Source organism: Phyllopteryx taeniolatus, chromosome 9 (genome assembly GCF_024500385.1).
Source record: "Phyllopteryx taeniolatus isolate TA_2022b chromosome 9, UOR_Ptae_1.2, whole genome shotgun sequence".
NCBI lineage: Eukaryota > Metazoa > Chordata > Actinopteri > Syngnathiformes > Syngnathidae > Phyllopteryx > Phyllopteryx taeniolatus.
Genome location: NC_084510.1, coordinates 8,353,235 through 8,368,438, shown reverse-complemented (window position 1 = coordinate 8,368,438; position 15,204 = coordinate 8,353,235). Strand labels below are relative to the sequence as shown.

Here is a 15,204-nt window from a genome sequence, read left to right as displayed (position 1 = left end):
TGTGTCCAGCCTGCTAACTATACTTTCTATTCCCAGGTGTAAGAAATGGGGCATTCCCGTTGAGAAGATCTACAACAAAACCCAGCGCGAGAAGTTCGCTTGGGCCATCGACATGGCAGACGATGACTTTGAATTTTAATTCCAGGTTATGGTTTTAACTCTACTTTTTAATCGGATACTTCTTTTTACTATACTGAATTTTTCTTGATGGACTGACCCGATAAGGTTTTGGCAGGAAAAAAAGATGAGATGAGGCCACATTTGAGTGGTAGTTTAAACATCTGATCTGCGATCAGGCATCCAGCTGAACTGAGCATCAAGGCATAGTGCCAGTAGTCGGATTGCTCCCTCACCTTTTTCTCCCTGTGACGATGCCTGAACTTTGAACTCTGTGGTCTTTTTGCTTGCGTATTAAGCAAAAAAACAAGAAAATGCTTTGTATCATTATATCTTCATTCACTGTTTTTTGTTTTAGCCCCTTCATGTATTATGAATGAATCTATATTTTGATAAAAGTCAAATCAAATGAATTCCTTAATACCACCCACAGGCCTTTTGAGGACAATGACAAGTGTGTGTGTGCGTGTGTGCGCGTGTGCGTTAGCGGGCCCGACCTTAAAAGCTGTCTGTTTAGGGTGATTATTTTAAACTGGACTATTTAAAATGGTGTTTAGCATACAGATATCTGGGAAGTGGGCAGGCTTTTGGGGGTTGGAGTAACACTGCAACCATGTCAACATTTACTTAAGCAAGCAGAATGTGAATATATGTTTTAAAGCCTTTCAATCAGGGACTTCTTTTTTCAGTGTAAATGTGAACCAATCATTTTGATCCTGTCACTTGCGAGCCCCCATCCCCTGAAGCTGCTACTCAGCCCCCAAAGTCTACACCTGAGTTGAACTTAATTTGTTCCTAGAAAAAGAATCTCCCCTGTTACTTGAATTCAATGTATTTAAGTCTGTAAAAGGAAAGTGTTTCTCATTGGAGAAGAGTGTGTGAGGGATATCAACTTTGCCAAAAAATAATCACCAATCTGTTACAATTTTAGGTAGATAATTGTGTAAAGAATGAGGTTAAAGCAATGTAACATTTTAATGTGAATTCATTTTATTCCACTCTTATGATAGGAAAGTTGATGTAAGTAGTTGTAAAGTCAACATCCTATTCCTGTTTTACCTTTTTGTCCTAGCATTTGATCATGTTAAGTTGTATGCGCATTGTAGGTTAAGAATATAAATAAAAACCCTACACACGAAAACGTTTTTTTTTTTTTTTACTAGTATATGGTGCTGAAGTAGCACAATTGAGGATGTCTTGTCTGTCCTCGGGTACTTAAAAATGTCAACCTGTGCTCGAAAAACAATGAAACTTGTATTCTCGCTAGTTCCAGTTATGGAAGTGATTAAGAATGATCTGGCATCGCTGTGTCTCTTCATGATCACAGCATTCCCGCAACAGTATTTTGTCTATGTTGAGAGAGTCATTGTCTACAAATCCATATTTGAGGCCAATCTCCCTCTCACTTTGCCTTGTAGTAAAGACAAAAAAAAAAAAAAAAAAAAATGGAAACAGGCCGAGGTGCCTTTTTTCCCCCCTGCCAGTTTTTAGCTATTGTCAGCGGTTCGCCAGCAGGTGACGCGCTAAGCACTACAAAGTCATTTGAAAAGTATCCCACAGCGTTGATTTCTGGCGTCATTTTCGCTCCCGCTGCAGGGTGGGTGGGCTCTGGAACAAACAACACTGCTGATTAGTGAGTATTCGGTTTATTCTGTAAAGATTCAGAGAAAGTGTAGAAAGGATGATACAACAGTGCTTTATGATCAAGCTATTTCATAAAAGTATCGTAAGCGATCATTACACCGTAAGTCCAGATTCCATTTATCTCAAACCAAAATAAATTTGTAACATTCGACACAAGTGCATACACTGCTGGTAGGAGATTAACCTCCAATTTCACTTTGGATGGTATAGCACCGTTCTTAGCTATTAGCAGCTTGACAAGGATGCAGCTTAATAGGATATCCATGTAGTGACTGTATGTTTATATAAACACAAGAAAATTCCGAAGAGAATTTCTCCCCATTTGGCTCTCTAGCTAGCTCTCGATCTCACTCTGTCAGTGTCAAAGGATCCAATTGGTAATTTAGCTTTCAACAACAATTGCCCAGTCACAATATTTGATACGATATTAACAGTTACAGCTCATATGAAAACATCTCCAAAGCAGCACATGATTTATTTTTTTCACAGATATAGACCCAACAGCGATCCTTGATGCACTGGCTGTTTGTTTGTTTTTTGTTTTGTTTTCCTCTTTCTTCTTCTTTATCTTTACAGAAAGCGCAGTAGCTGGAAAGCGAGCTGATGGACGAACAGGTCATATAAACACATGGACAGAGCTGAGTAAGGCAACGTTAGCGTGACAGGCTTGTCTCTGTTCAGTTTGCAGGGCATTGTAGGTTATTGATCTGGGCAAAGCTGTCAATACCTTTGCAGTGGGGCAGTGGGATTTTGAGCATTGCTGTCTTCATTAGTGCATTGAATATAGTCTCTTGCGTGTAGCTGAACCACAAAGTGATCACCGACATTGATACGGGTCTAAATAAAACGTGTTTGATTGCATCTGGACTTACAGTGACTATAGAAAAGTAAATAGAATTGGGGAAAAAAGCAACAACAACAAAACAAAGTAACATTCAAGGCAGTGCTTAAGTACTGGTTGCTAAAAAAAGTAAAAAATATCACAAAAAAGCCAACAATAACATTTCTTTGACACATCTTTTGTCCATTCAGTCAGTAAACCCCCTTTTGTAGTGCAGTTTCGATCATATTCTGTATATAGATTTCTCACTGTGACCCCAAAACATTATCTCTCGGCCTCATCCCATCCTATTTTTGTTCATTCAAGTCAGTTTTCCAGTCAGTGTGCGTCTTCTTTTTCTTTTCTTTGATCCCTCATACTGACCTCATTGTGCACCCTCCCCACACGACCACAAAGAAGCATGAAAGGCTGAAACATCACAGGACTCGAGAAGGTGAGAAGTTCTTTCTTCTGACACGGGAAGAAGCGATGGCAGATGGAAGAGGAAGAGGAGGGGGGAGGGGGTGGGGGGTATTCACAGTTACAGTCAGAGTCTTACGGTCCAGCTACAATCACATTTGCTGTCATTACAAACACTTTTTTTATTTTTTTTTATTCTAAGCCCGGCCAGGGAGCAAACCAGCCTTGTACGCGTGTTCCGTGAGACTTCATCACACCTCCAGCAGCTCCATCCTCAGGCGATCCCTAAACGTGAGCAAGCAAACGCAACATGCACAAACAGGTGAGGATCTGATCCCAAGGTTGTATGAAAGGAGCGTGCCTCTCGGAAATCCACCCCACTGAATACAATTGTCATGATTTATTCACACGTATTAGCATGCGCGCTCAATCTATAATTCAACGGGCTAGACTCCTACTTACCTAAAAATAGCTTTTAAATCAAATTAAAAAAAATTTTAAAAAAAAGACACAGACCCTTGATTGGCTGAATGTCTGTGCACATACACACGCCGCACAAACCAGCTGGTCCACTTTCATCACTTCACCTGAAATGTTAAGTTTTTATTGACTTGTAATGAATGATAATAGCAAGTCGATTAGGGTATGGTGTTGCTATATCGCAGTCAGGGGCGTCAAGTAACCAAGTACAAGTACTTTGTTACTGTACTCAAGTCGGTTTTTTTTTCAGGTATCTACTTGAATATTTTTCTTGCGACTTTTTACTTTTACTCCTTACATTTTCAAATTGAGCTCGTTTACGCCTTAAGCTTAGCGACGACACAACATTAAAGACAGAGGGTGGTAAAAGAGCCGACTTGTTCCAGCGTTGTTGTTTTTTTAAATAGACCTTAATTCCTATAAAACGGGTATTTTCTAATGGCGGGCATCGTCACGCGGCCATTTAAAAATAATAATAATAATAATAAATTCTCTCTCTCTCTTCTCACGTACGACGCTGTAACAGACTGTTTATATTCAGTATTACGGTAGCTCTTGTGATCACGTGACCACAATGAGCCAATCAAGTAGTTTGTTTACCGGAAGAGATTTGCGGACTTGAGAAAGCGGGACGCTGTATTGCCGCCTGTTCAAAAGGAAAGTTAACTCTGAAAAGAGTTTTTAAAAATGAATGGATGGGCCAGTACTTTTCTATTCTTCCAGACGCCAGCTAAAAAGTGTTGTCTCATATGTTGCGAGACCGTGGCTTTATTACCATTAAGCAGCTGTTCTTGCCGAGAAGACTCGAACTCGGCTAGAAAAAATAATTTTGACTTGAAATGTACATCAATGATCAAACTCTTCCGATTTACTCGAGAGTCGCGTGTTCAGTGTTACTTGAAATTTCGGCTTGATGTGCCTGTACTGCTTCACTTCAAACGATTGTGAGCCTTTCATTTCTTTTATCGCGTTTAGGCATAAAAACAATACAATTTGTAGTCATGAAATGTAATCCTGATGTGTTTGTGCCTGTTTAGTGGATTTTTACTTGTAAGTTATTGGTGTTCTTTCTTTGTATTTAAATGTGAACCTGTTAAGGGTTTGGATGTGTGGTTAAAAATCATTTTATATTTCAGTATTTTTGGGGGAATATATTTATTTGTGTCCCTGTATTGTTCTCCTTTCGTAGGATCAAAATAGTTTTTCATTTATCCTACAGACAGATGTTATTTTTTTCATGGAAAGCAAAACATATTTGCTCTGACACGTCCGATTGAGGTTGATCGTTCCCACCTATTTGCTGCATCGCGCATTTTTCAGCAATTGTTTTTCATGGGGTTTTACAGTACTGTACGCTGGAAATGTATTTTTAAATCAAATGGTTGAAAAATATTAGTTTGCTTGTCTCAAGTGACGTAAATGTATTTTCTTTACTGTAATTGAAATTGACAGCGGGGCACCAAATTGAAGTGTTTCATTTTGACCAAAGGATTTATTTATTTATTTTTATTTTTTTATTATTGAATGTGATTTGCGCATGCATTGCGGACTTAGACACAAGGAGCGGCATTGACATTGGTAATAAAAATGGATAAACGTTGCATTTATGGTTAGTGTAAAGTCATTTATGTTTTTAAACATGGGTCTATCCCTGACAGGATGTTGTATTCGGCCCTCGAATCTGACGCACTATTGTCCATAGGGTGCACGCCAGGTAAACGGTAGCCTACTGGGAACGGGAGCTGGGAGGAGCCGCCGCTTAGACGTGTATTTACTGTATTTCTTTCAGATGAACCAGAAAGACGCCATAAAACGTTAAATTTTAAATAAACCTTTATTTGTTGGGCCTCTGGAGAAAGTCAAATCTCCTAACCTTTACAGCACCTTTCCCTAACCTTGGTGAAAAATGTCATCGGGTCAAGGTGAGATTAAAAGGGGAACATAGCACTGTTTTAAATCAATCCACTTTTCCTATCCGACGTTATCCTGCGACGGCAAGTATTGCTGACGTAAATCTCTGACGTGAAACTACTATTTTCCGAAGATGGATTATAAAAAGCGCTCCTCCGATCTATGCATGCTTGATGTGTTTATTTCAATCAGGTTGTCCCCAACAGTGCAAATCACTTAATAGGCCAAACTTAAGAATGTTGCTGTGAAAAATCCAGTGACCTCAGTAGTCTCTCTTTAACGTGAAATTTGCATTTTATTTTCTTATAGCATAAATTATGTGCCACGAAAATAACTATTATGATGCTGTCTAATATTATTATAAGATCCGGTAACTTCCATCCATCCATCCATCCATTTTCAGAAAGAAAGAACAGTCTTGAAAATGATGTGTCATTGTGTTAATTGAAATTGTATGTATCAAACGTACTTGTGGTATCAGTACTCTATTATATCTGCATCAGTGAGTGCTCTAGAGGGAGTACTCGTATTGCTATTGTTCTGAAAAAAAAATGGTATCGAACATCCCTAGGTAACATCCTTTTATAAAGGTTGCTTCAAAGTAGACTTCTGATCGGTGTGATCGGTATCGGCCGATGATTAGCATTTTATGCTGATCGGCTTTCATGTCGTCATTCGCCGATCCGATCAATGACGTCATCGGCTCCGTACAAGACATTTAACTCGCCGTCACGTATAAATCCAAAAGCTAGTTTATGTTTAGCCTTGTCACGTGTCTTGTGGCGCAGTATTGTAACTATCTGATGGCCAATAAAGTTTTTTCAATCTTGTCGATGAAAAAACATGTCGTCGGTGTGGGACTATTTTGCGGTGTCTCAGACAAACAACACGTAAATTATTTGCAGTCTGTGCACAACTGAAGTACGTCGTGGGGAACGTCATCTAAATGCTTCGACACAAATTTGATCGGGCACCTGAAGAATGTACACAAGGAGGAGTGTGCCGCATTCACCCTTTATGTTATAATGTTGATTTGACTTGCTGATCGGTGAGCGGCCCTAAAAATCCTGACAGTGTAAAGCCTACTTAAAAGGTGTGTTCAAGGTTGCATTAAGGCACCTTCCCAAAGCATTTCAGAATTCGAACAAGCTTTCCTCCAAATATGGTCATCTTGCTCGGATTGGAAAGGAAACGAAAGGTCCTGGGCAAAAATAGAATCCAAAGAGGGCTGTTGTTTCCACATAGTAGAGAGAATATACTGTTAGCCTGGGAGTACTGCTGTATTCTGTTTGTATGTGTTTCAACTCCCTGTGCGTCTAAGTAGCAGTTGTTTGACAGTCTATAATTACTGTAACATCTATTCTAATTTCTTTAGCTCGTCTATGGCATTTCGTTCGACAAAATTATATGGTTTGGTTGAACAGTTTGGTGTTTTTCTTTCTTTTTTTTTGGTCAGTTTTACAGTAAACTTAAACTTGGAGTGACAAACAGCTTGAGGCAAGCACGCGTCGCCTCTTATTTGAAGAAGAGACGGAGAACAAGCTACTTTAAAAATGTGTTTTAATGAGTTCAAGTGTGTTTTAATCAGTTTAAATGTGTTTGAAGTGTGTGAGAGAAGTAAAACAAACTAATGTTTTTGTTTTTTTAGATAATCTCTCTATATCGCGGATTTTCACCTATTGCAGGTATGTCTGAAACGTACTTGACCTGATAAACAGAGATCACTTTCCAGTTCTTTATTTTTCGTGACAAATAAATCTTTTTTTTTTTCAAAATTTATAAGATGTAAAATGTATACCAAAGCAACAGGTGGCGCTATAACACTAACCGTCTGCTGCTGTTTTAGCTCATCAGAAGTCAGAGGAAACTCATTTACTGAAAAAAAGTCCACTGACAATAATTGTTCACAGTTAACAGGGGGAGTTAGCAGTACATTGCACGAAAATCTTCATTCATTTGTAGGGATAATAAACATAAACCCTAAGGAAAGATGGTGGTTAAGAGGGGAAAAAAACAACTCATCTCTGAAAGCAATACTCACTAAATAACCAAACATGAAACAAGTAATTTGCAATAAATAATTGTGACAGTTCCAAGAAAAGCAAGTAATACAGTATGTTTAACAGGTGGCAGACCATTTTGAATTTTCTCCAAATACCACACTAGGATTGTCATGACATTGTCCTGCCTTGAGATATGTTTCACGTAGTTAAATGGACTGAATTAGTTGTTAATATTGCAGGAAATGAAATTCACTGCACACAGGAATTTCTGAACATTTTGAAAGTACACTTTTGACTTAAAATTGACCAAGGTTGTGATTAAATGTATTAGTACATTTCTTAAAAATGAATGATTTAGTAATTCTTTTGTTACTATTATTGTTACTATTATTATTGTTATGATTAGGATTTCATATTATTTTGTTTTATGTAGGCGGGACGGTGGACGACTGGTTAGCACATCTGCCTCCGAGGACCCGAGTTCAAATCTGGCCTCGCCTGTGTGGAGTTTGCATGTTTTCTTTGGGCTGAAATATGCGCCAGCAGGAACTGAATTTGAATTTCTACACTTGAATAATTGCATTTACAAACTGAATTTGAAGAAAAAAAACATTTGAATTTGTGTTGTTTAATTTGAAACAGTGCATTTAAAAAAATAAAAAAACTTGAGTCTGAATAGTATAATTTGAAATTGAATTTCTTGGTTTGGAAACTGAAGTCCAGTAAACTTGAAAGTGAATGTAAGAATTTATTATCCGCAATGAAAATTCAAATGTTATAGTTTCACATTCAGTTTGTTCATTTCAGATTCAGTTCGACAAATTCAATTTCAAATTAGCTGTGACAGACATCCAATTGAAGACTCTAAATTGCCCGTAGGTGTGAATGTGCGTGTGAATGGTTGTTTGTTTGTATGTGCGCTGCGATTGGCTGGCGACCAGTTCAGGGTGTACCCCGCTCTCGCCCGCAGTTAGCTGGGATAAGCTCCAGCACGCCCGCGACCCTAGTGAGGAGAAGCGGTGTAGAAAATGGATGGATGGATATGTGTGTTATGTAAATAAGTGTATTGCTTAATAATTGATTAATCTGTCGATTATATATTCAATTAATCGATGAATCAGATTTAAAAAAAACAAAAACATTTTTAATTAGTATTTAGTTACTGGATTTGGTTGTGTGTTGTGTGTGTGTGTGTGTAGAAAGAGAGAGATAGCTTGATCGATAGATAAATAGTAAACACATTTTCCAATGTAATTGTTTTGCCAATTCTTGTTGAATGTTGTTAATAAATGATGTCTGCGTTGTTTTCATTTTTCTCAGAATAATTTCAATTGATTTATAGCGTTTTGAAAAAGACCTCCACTTAAAAAAAAAAACCCAAACAAATCTCAGCCTTACTTGGGGGTTTTGGGCCCCGCTCATTTGAATTACCTGGTCTGATTGGCATCGTTGGGTTGTTCAATAAGTGGCTGACTGGCAGTTAGCTGCTGATGGTCTCTTTCTGGCCAGGCGTCCATCAAGACTCCCGGCTGTGTGGAGGTCTCAGCTTTGATTAGCTCTCTGCTTCCCTCAGTCCCCATCAGACCGTGCAGTGGTGAGTTGAAATCCTGCCATTGAAGCCGTTGGTCAGTGTTTATTCCTCCTTCCCCTTCGAGGGGCTTGTTCACATCTTGTTCAATAAGTTTCTTTTTGGCAGCCGGCAGGTCCTTCTGCAATTTGGCTTCAACATCTCCTCTGCCACTGGCTTCCTCTGCATCTACAGCTGGTCGCAGATAGGTCTCCAGCCACTTCAGCTGTCCATTCTTGTGACTGTGGCGGCTGTCACTGAACCAGCGTACCACCTCTGACTTAGGCAGGCCCGTCTGGATGCTTAAGTCCTCGTATTGCTGACTGTTGGGCCAGCGCGCGCTGGAAAAAGCCTGGCGAAGGATGCGCAGCTGCTGGGCATTCTTGTTGGCCCAGGGGGGTGAGAAGGACCCTTCGGCTATCTCCGACTTGTGATCTTGATGTGCAATCTCAGAGGTGCTCTCGCTTTCATTCATTTTCAGTCTCCTGAAGTTGATCTTGATGGGTTCAAATTTCAGCTCTGAGCAACTTCTGTCTCCGGTAAAAAGGTCATCCTCCTTGATAAGTTGCTGCAAGATTGACATGCCTTTTATGCTAAACTCCTTGTTGCGTTTACCCTCATCAATCACAGATGAACTACCTTTTGTGATGACGGTGGTGCTGGTGGTGCTTTGATTAGGGGAAGTGCTGGCATGGTTCAGGTGGGGAACACTGTCTTTAGAGGCAGGGTTTTCATTGGTAATACTGCTGCTGTTGCTCTGAATGTCGCGTTGCTCGTCCTTCTTCAAGGTGTCAGCCTGCTCTTGAGGACTGATGATGGCGCTGTTATGATTGTTATTTTTGTTATGATTTATGTTGCTGGTGTTTTCTATGGCGCCGTGACTGTTTAAACCTTCCGGTCCCGTCAGTAAACTGTTGCGTGTCTTGTCGCTGGGGTAGTGCAAATCATTATTGCTAATATTTGTGGAGCCGGCAGCAAAGTTGTGGATCCCGTTGGTCGCGCTGCTGTTATTCCCGGTTTTCCGGGACACATTCTCACCACTGACACCGCTGCTTGAATAGCTGGTGATGCTGCTGCTATTGCTGCAAGTGCTGCTGCTACTGCTGCTGCGACTGCTGCCGCATCCAGCCGCCACATCCACGGTGAGGCCATTGCTGCTCTTATCCGGCTCCGCGGTGGGTTGAATATTCTTGGTCAGTGTCTGCGTTGTTCTAACCAGAGACGGAACCTTCTGAGGGAGAAGCGGAGTCGAGTACGAGACCCTCGTCACATGGGGATTAGTGGACATGCTGGCCTGCTTAGCAATGACTCCGACAGGCTTGTTTCTTATGCTGCCATAGGGGACTTCAGCCATTGGAAAGTGTGGTCCTTTTGAACCTGAAGGGGTTGTTACGGTGTGGTGAGTAACAATGTGATTGACATGACGCTGCGTGGCAGGTTGCTTTTGGGGTGCTCCACCCTGGAACACGGTGTTGAACATCTTCCTCCTGGCCTCTTCTATTTCCTCCGGAGACCAGCTTATGCCCTGCTTGAGTCTTTGGGCAGTAAACCACAGTTTGATCTGCTCTTCGGGGAACTCCGACACTACTGTCAGGTAACAGAGCTCAGCTTTGGTCGGGTAGGGGAACTTGCCAAAGGATGTCTTAAGAAAGCTGCTGGTGTCCATGGCGGCATCGTAGGTAGGGATGCTGCTCAGAGGGATCATCACCTTTGGAAGGTCTTTATTGGAATCAGAGGAAGGTGGGGTGTACAGGGAGGGAGTGTGCTGGTGAAAGACTTGGTTGGAGACTGTTGTCGCAATCACGTGACTAACAGCTGTCCTCGGCATAGCTTGGGCGCCAGAAACACTGAGAGCCCCATTTTGGAGTTCAGGCACATTTGTCAGCATGTTGGGGTCTACATCTTTCCCACTGACTTTCTTCAATACTTCCACGGTATGAGATACTACAATCCTTTTGTGCTCTCCCTTGGCTCTCATCATCTTTGCAATAGGGGTTTTGCTAAGGGAGATTCCAGATTCTCGGTAGGGGTCTCCATTGTCCGTGAAGAGGCTTTGCTCCACTGCTGTGATGCCATCCCTCTTGTTGACACTCAGGGAGGCAGTCATCAAGCCCTCCATGATTTTAGGATGCGTGTTGGCATTATGCAGAGCCAGAGCCTCAAAGCGAACAACTGAGATCCCACAGTTCAAGCAGTAGAAAGTGGGATGGGCCCTGAAGTCTAAGTGGCAGTTGTGCATGTGATCCAAATAGTAGTTTAAATCTCTGGACTCGAAAGAGCATGGTGGACAACTGTATGTACCTCCTTTCTGCACCTCGCTGCCACATTCGGATTTGGATGAGCTGTGGGAGACATGGCCAGACTCCTCTCCAGAGATGCTGAGTATGCCGTCTTCCGGGATTGTTGGTAGGAGTTCTGGCAGTGAGCCCAGTATAATTTCCTCGCGCACATGTTTGGATTTGGATGGTATCATGCAGGGTACGGTGGATTTCCTCTTGCTGGCCATTGTGTAGTTTTGTGGAGATGGCAAAGTGAGTGATTGATTGTCCGGTTTGATGAGAGCAGGGGGCGAGTGGAGTTTCGTGTCATGGATCAGCCACAGTGTTGCTTCATGCCTTCTGCTGCTCTGGGACCTTTGTCCAACTTTAAAAGCTCCCAGGGAACCTGTGAGGCACAAAAAGTCAGAAAACAACATCAAATTACTCCATCGCTCAAACTTCTGGTAATTGTAGAAAAACAGAAGTAGTCGGTGACCAATCCTAAGGATGCGGGTGTTTAACTTTCCTAAGCACTGGGCACGCTGTATTTCTACATGGCACATAACGGAAGTGTGAATGTGGGGAAGCTGAGAGCCTTACGCAGAGTAATAAGTGTAGGTGGAAGTACAGTGTGACAATGTAGGTGGTGTTGCTCTACAATCACAGCGCTCATAACACTTCCAGGGCTTCTTTCTTTTTGCTCCAAATAAAACTAGCTTATATAAGTACTATTTAGTATGACGGGTAGATGTAAAGCAGATTTGTTTGAAAAGCTATTGATAGCCACAAAGCACTTATTGACGATTCCAAATAGCCTTATGTCAGACGTGGTGTTTTGGAAATTCAAGTGACTGTAGCAAAGACAACGGCAATTAAACAGGAAAATGTCCGAGGGCAACACACACTCAGACAATCACTATCACCTGTCAAGTGTTCTGTTGATTTCTTTCGGATTTTCAGACTTCTGTCTTGCTGTCTGTCACTTTTCATCAATTCAAAAAGAGACCATGAAAATCAACACAGCCAGCAATGACAATGTCTCATCTTCATCATATTTGTTGTTTTTCTTGACTGCCGCCTAAGGTTTAACTCAGCTAATTATTAATGGCATGTGTATTTTTAGCAGCGCTTCATCCAAAAACAAAAAAACAGTAATTAAACTGTAGCCTTGCATGCCAACTATAGTCAAGGCGCAGAGCGAGTAATGTGATTTGCAGGCTTTGAATGTGACCGGGGATATTTGTTGCCAGATGCCACCTGGCTCCCTCAAGGAAGGAGTTATTATCAGTGAATAAATATTAGCCCCACACTTCCTCTGGGATTTTCAACCTCTCGAGTTGAGTGTATTTCCTCCACTCCCTTGATTGATAGTACCGCATCCATCCCACTTTTCCAGCTATTTTACATTGTCTGCTGGCAAAAATATACAAAATATGCACACAGGTTTTGTCTCTGGAAGTGATGAGTATTCATTGATTTGGTTTTTTTTTTGAGCAGGATGTTAGTTTTACTGAAAAAGATATAAAGGGTATCTCAAAAACAGCATACACGCGTGGAATAATGAAACTACAATTTCAAACTTCCAGTATTCAAATGAGCGTAATCCGAAAAGAAAAGCCAATTAGTTAACTGTGTACACATTTTAGAGACACGCAGTCCAGACTCTTCATTGCGTACACATGCTTTACCAAATGAGACAAAACATATACTGTAGAGAGATAATTCATGCTTTGCTTTGATTAACACCATCAGAAAGGTATTCGTTTAACACTAAGTTTATGATCATGGTTGTATATAGTTTTTGTTTCCATTTACATTTGGCTTGACAAATTCATGTGGCGACAAAATGTCATCAAGACAAGTCAGTTTGCGCTATGCGTGGCATTAGCAGTATCAGTCTTATACAATGTTCATGTTTATACTCATTTTGGTTACCTTTGCTCCAAGAAAGGACAAAATGTTTGACACCACAAATACAGCTATACGGTGCAAGTGTAAATTATTTAAGGCTGCGTTCATGTGAGTGTCGTTTCATAATAATTCTGCTGGATCAAACTATTGTGTTGAGCATTTGCTAAAAAGCATGCATCGAGCCAAAGCACACACATCACCGAATGCACAAATCCATTTGTAAACCGCATCCGCTGTCTTATAACACCTCAGTCATGCACAATGAATTTCTCTCCTTTCTTCACTGTGTTATTATGAGGTGAAAAATATGCCTCTCACCAAGACATACATATTCGAAAAACTATGGATACTCTCTCCGGGTTACTGTCGCATCGGCAATACAGCTCGCATTAATCGCTGTGTAGCAATAGAAAGTAAAAGGCATGGAGAAAAAAAAAATGGAATTCTTCACCCTCTGCCTGAACTTGTGACACACAAAGAACCTCCGATCATATTTCTCTTGTCTTCTTTTCTGGGACTGGAGACTTGTTGACTTGTGGCATGCTTTGAGAGAGTGAATAGCTCTCACTATGTCCATATCACAACGGTTTAACCTCATCTCATGGGTTGATCACACCTGAGAGAAACATCAACTGCACATCATTCATCATTCATACAACAAACTGCTAAGATCGATTAGTATAATATTGTGTTGGTAATATGGGTACTGCGTTTTTCCTTTTCATCATGTGGCATTTGGACATGATGAAAAGCTCTTCCACAGACTTCCATTTTACAGAAGCCACCCTGGTGGCTGGTAAATAAAAGATGAACCTGTTCCTGAATTAAAACCCTCAAATGACTGCTCAACAGCACTAAGTGACCCCAGACATTGACAAGCTCCTTGTGACTACTTTTTTTTTTTTTTAATTTTATCTTATGACAGACAGCTGCTGCGTTCGGAGAGAAATACAAACAAAACCAAAAAATGAAACAAAACAAAACAAACACCAAAAAAAAAAAAAAAAACAACAACCCAAAAAAACTAGGTCACCAGCATCTTATGCAGTAATCCCGCTTCACTGCATCCAGACCCAGGCATGTGCTGTACGTTTTGGTGCCAGACAGGTCATGATATCCTCTGATGGAACACTCAATTAACCCCTGCTAAGGACACCATGTTTGTACTCTGAACTAAAGATTTACAAGTGTGTTCATGCACCAGAAGGATGGAGACATGCACATCTGTATGAAAGATGCCACGATGCTTTTCGAGTGTTGAGAGAAATCGTTGACTCCATTTAGTTGTGCAGATTCTCTTTTTCTAACGGATGACGACACTTGGCAGATCAATGGCAACCACAACAACAAGGTTCTGGGTTCAAATAGGTCCGTGTGGAGTTTCCATTTATCCTTGTGCGCTTCTCTGTGTAGACTGGCTTTTCCCCCCCAGTCCAAAAACATGTAAGCTCCGTTCACTGACAACTCTAAATTGCGTGTTGTTGCGAATGTGAATGGTTGTCAGTGTCTATGTGTTAGCAGACAAAATGTGATTGAATAGTAATCACCCTAAGGCCTTATTCCGTTTGAACAGAAAACAGTAAAACACTGTTATTTTGGCAGTTATTTTTGAAGCCTGAAAGCAAGGGTCTCAAAGTGTGAGTTTATTTAATATAAGCCAGATTGCTATTGTTTCCGTCTAAACGCTGAAAGCGGTCGTCTGTACCAACAGAGGTGTGTTCAAGCATGACGTGTTAGTGTTCGAACAAGGGGTCCTCGTTTTACAGAGCTTTGTTCCTATGGAAGCAATGTAACCTCAATTTATATGTACAGTATGTTTGAATGCACCGTAGTCAATCACAAACCTACACTAATGCAATAATAAAGTTGTAATTACGGTAAATATTTGCTTCTTGGACATAAATATAAAGCAATCAAATGAAAAGAGTACTGAAGCGTGACATCTTCTGCTGCACGACACAATATTCTTACGCAATGCCCCGCAAATGAGTAACTGTGCCCCTCTGCCCCCCGTAGCCTTTTTGTGCCAAACTTTATATATATATATATATATATATATATATATATAATTAT

The 15,204-nt window shown here is 40.7% G+C and overlaps 2 protein-coding genes across 7 annotated transcripts in view; one reads left to right on the top strand and one right to left on the bottom strand.

Annotated features, from left to right (window-relative positions):
* The window catches only part of top1a (DNA topoisomerase Ia), a 19,610-nt gene extending 18,352 nt beyond the window's left edge, over positions 1-1,258 (top strand). For both annotated transcript variants that reach the window (XM_061784778.1, XM_061784779.1), the window contains one exon: positions 37-1,258. In XM_061784778.1, the coding sequence (XP_061640762.1) occupies positions 37-139 (103 nt within the window). In that variant the 3' untranslated portion in view covers positions 140-1,258. The remainder of the gene's footprint in view (positions 1-36) is intronic.
* zhx3a (zinc fingers and homeoboxes 3a) overlaps positions 1,090-15,204 on the bottom strand; it is a 27,569-nt gene continuing 13,454 nt past the window's right edge. For 3 of the 5 annotated variants that reach the window (XM_061784777.1, XM_061784775.1, XM_061784774.1), the window contains exons 2-3: positions 8,827-11,626; positions 1,748-3,286 (exon numbers count right to left, since the gene is read on the bottom strand). In XM_061784777.1, the coding sequence (XP_061640761.1) occupies positions 3,253-3,286; positions 8,827-11,468 (2,676 nt within the window). In that variant the 5' untranslated portion in view covers positions 11,469-11,626 and the 3' untranslated portion in view covers positions 1,748-3,252. Of the gene's footprint in view, positions 1,726-1,747; positions 3,287-8,822; positions 11,627-15,204 lie in introns of those variants that run through there. The other 2 variants (XR_009790121.1, XM_061784773.1) reach the window with 2 other exon arrangements.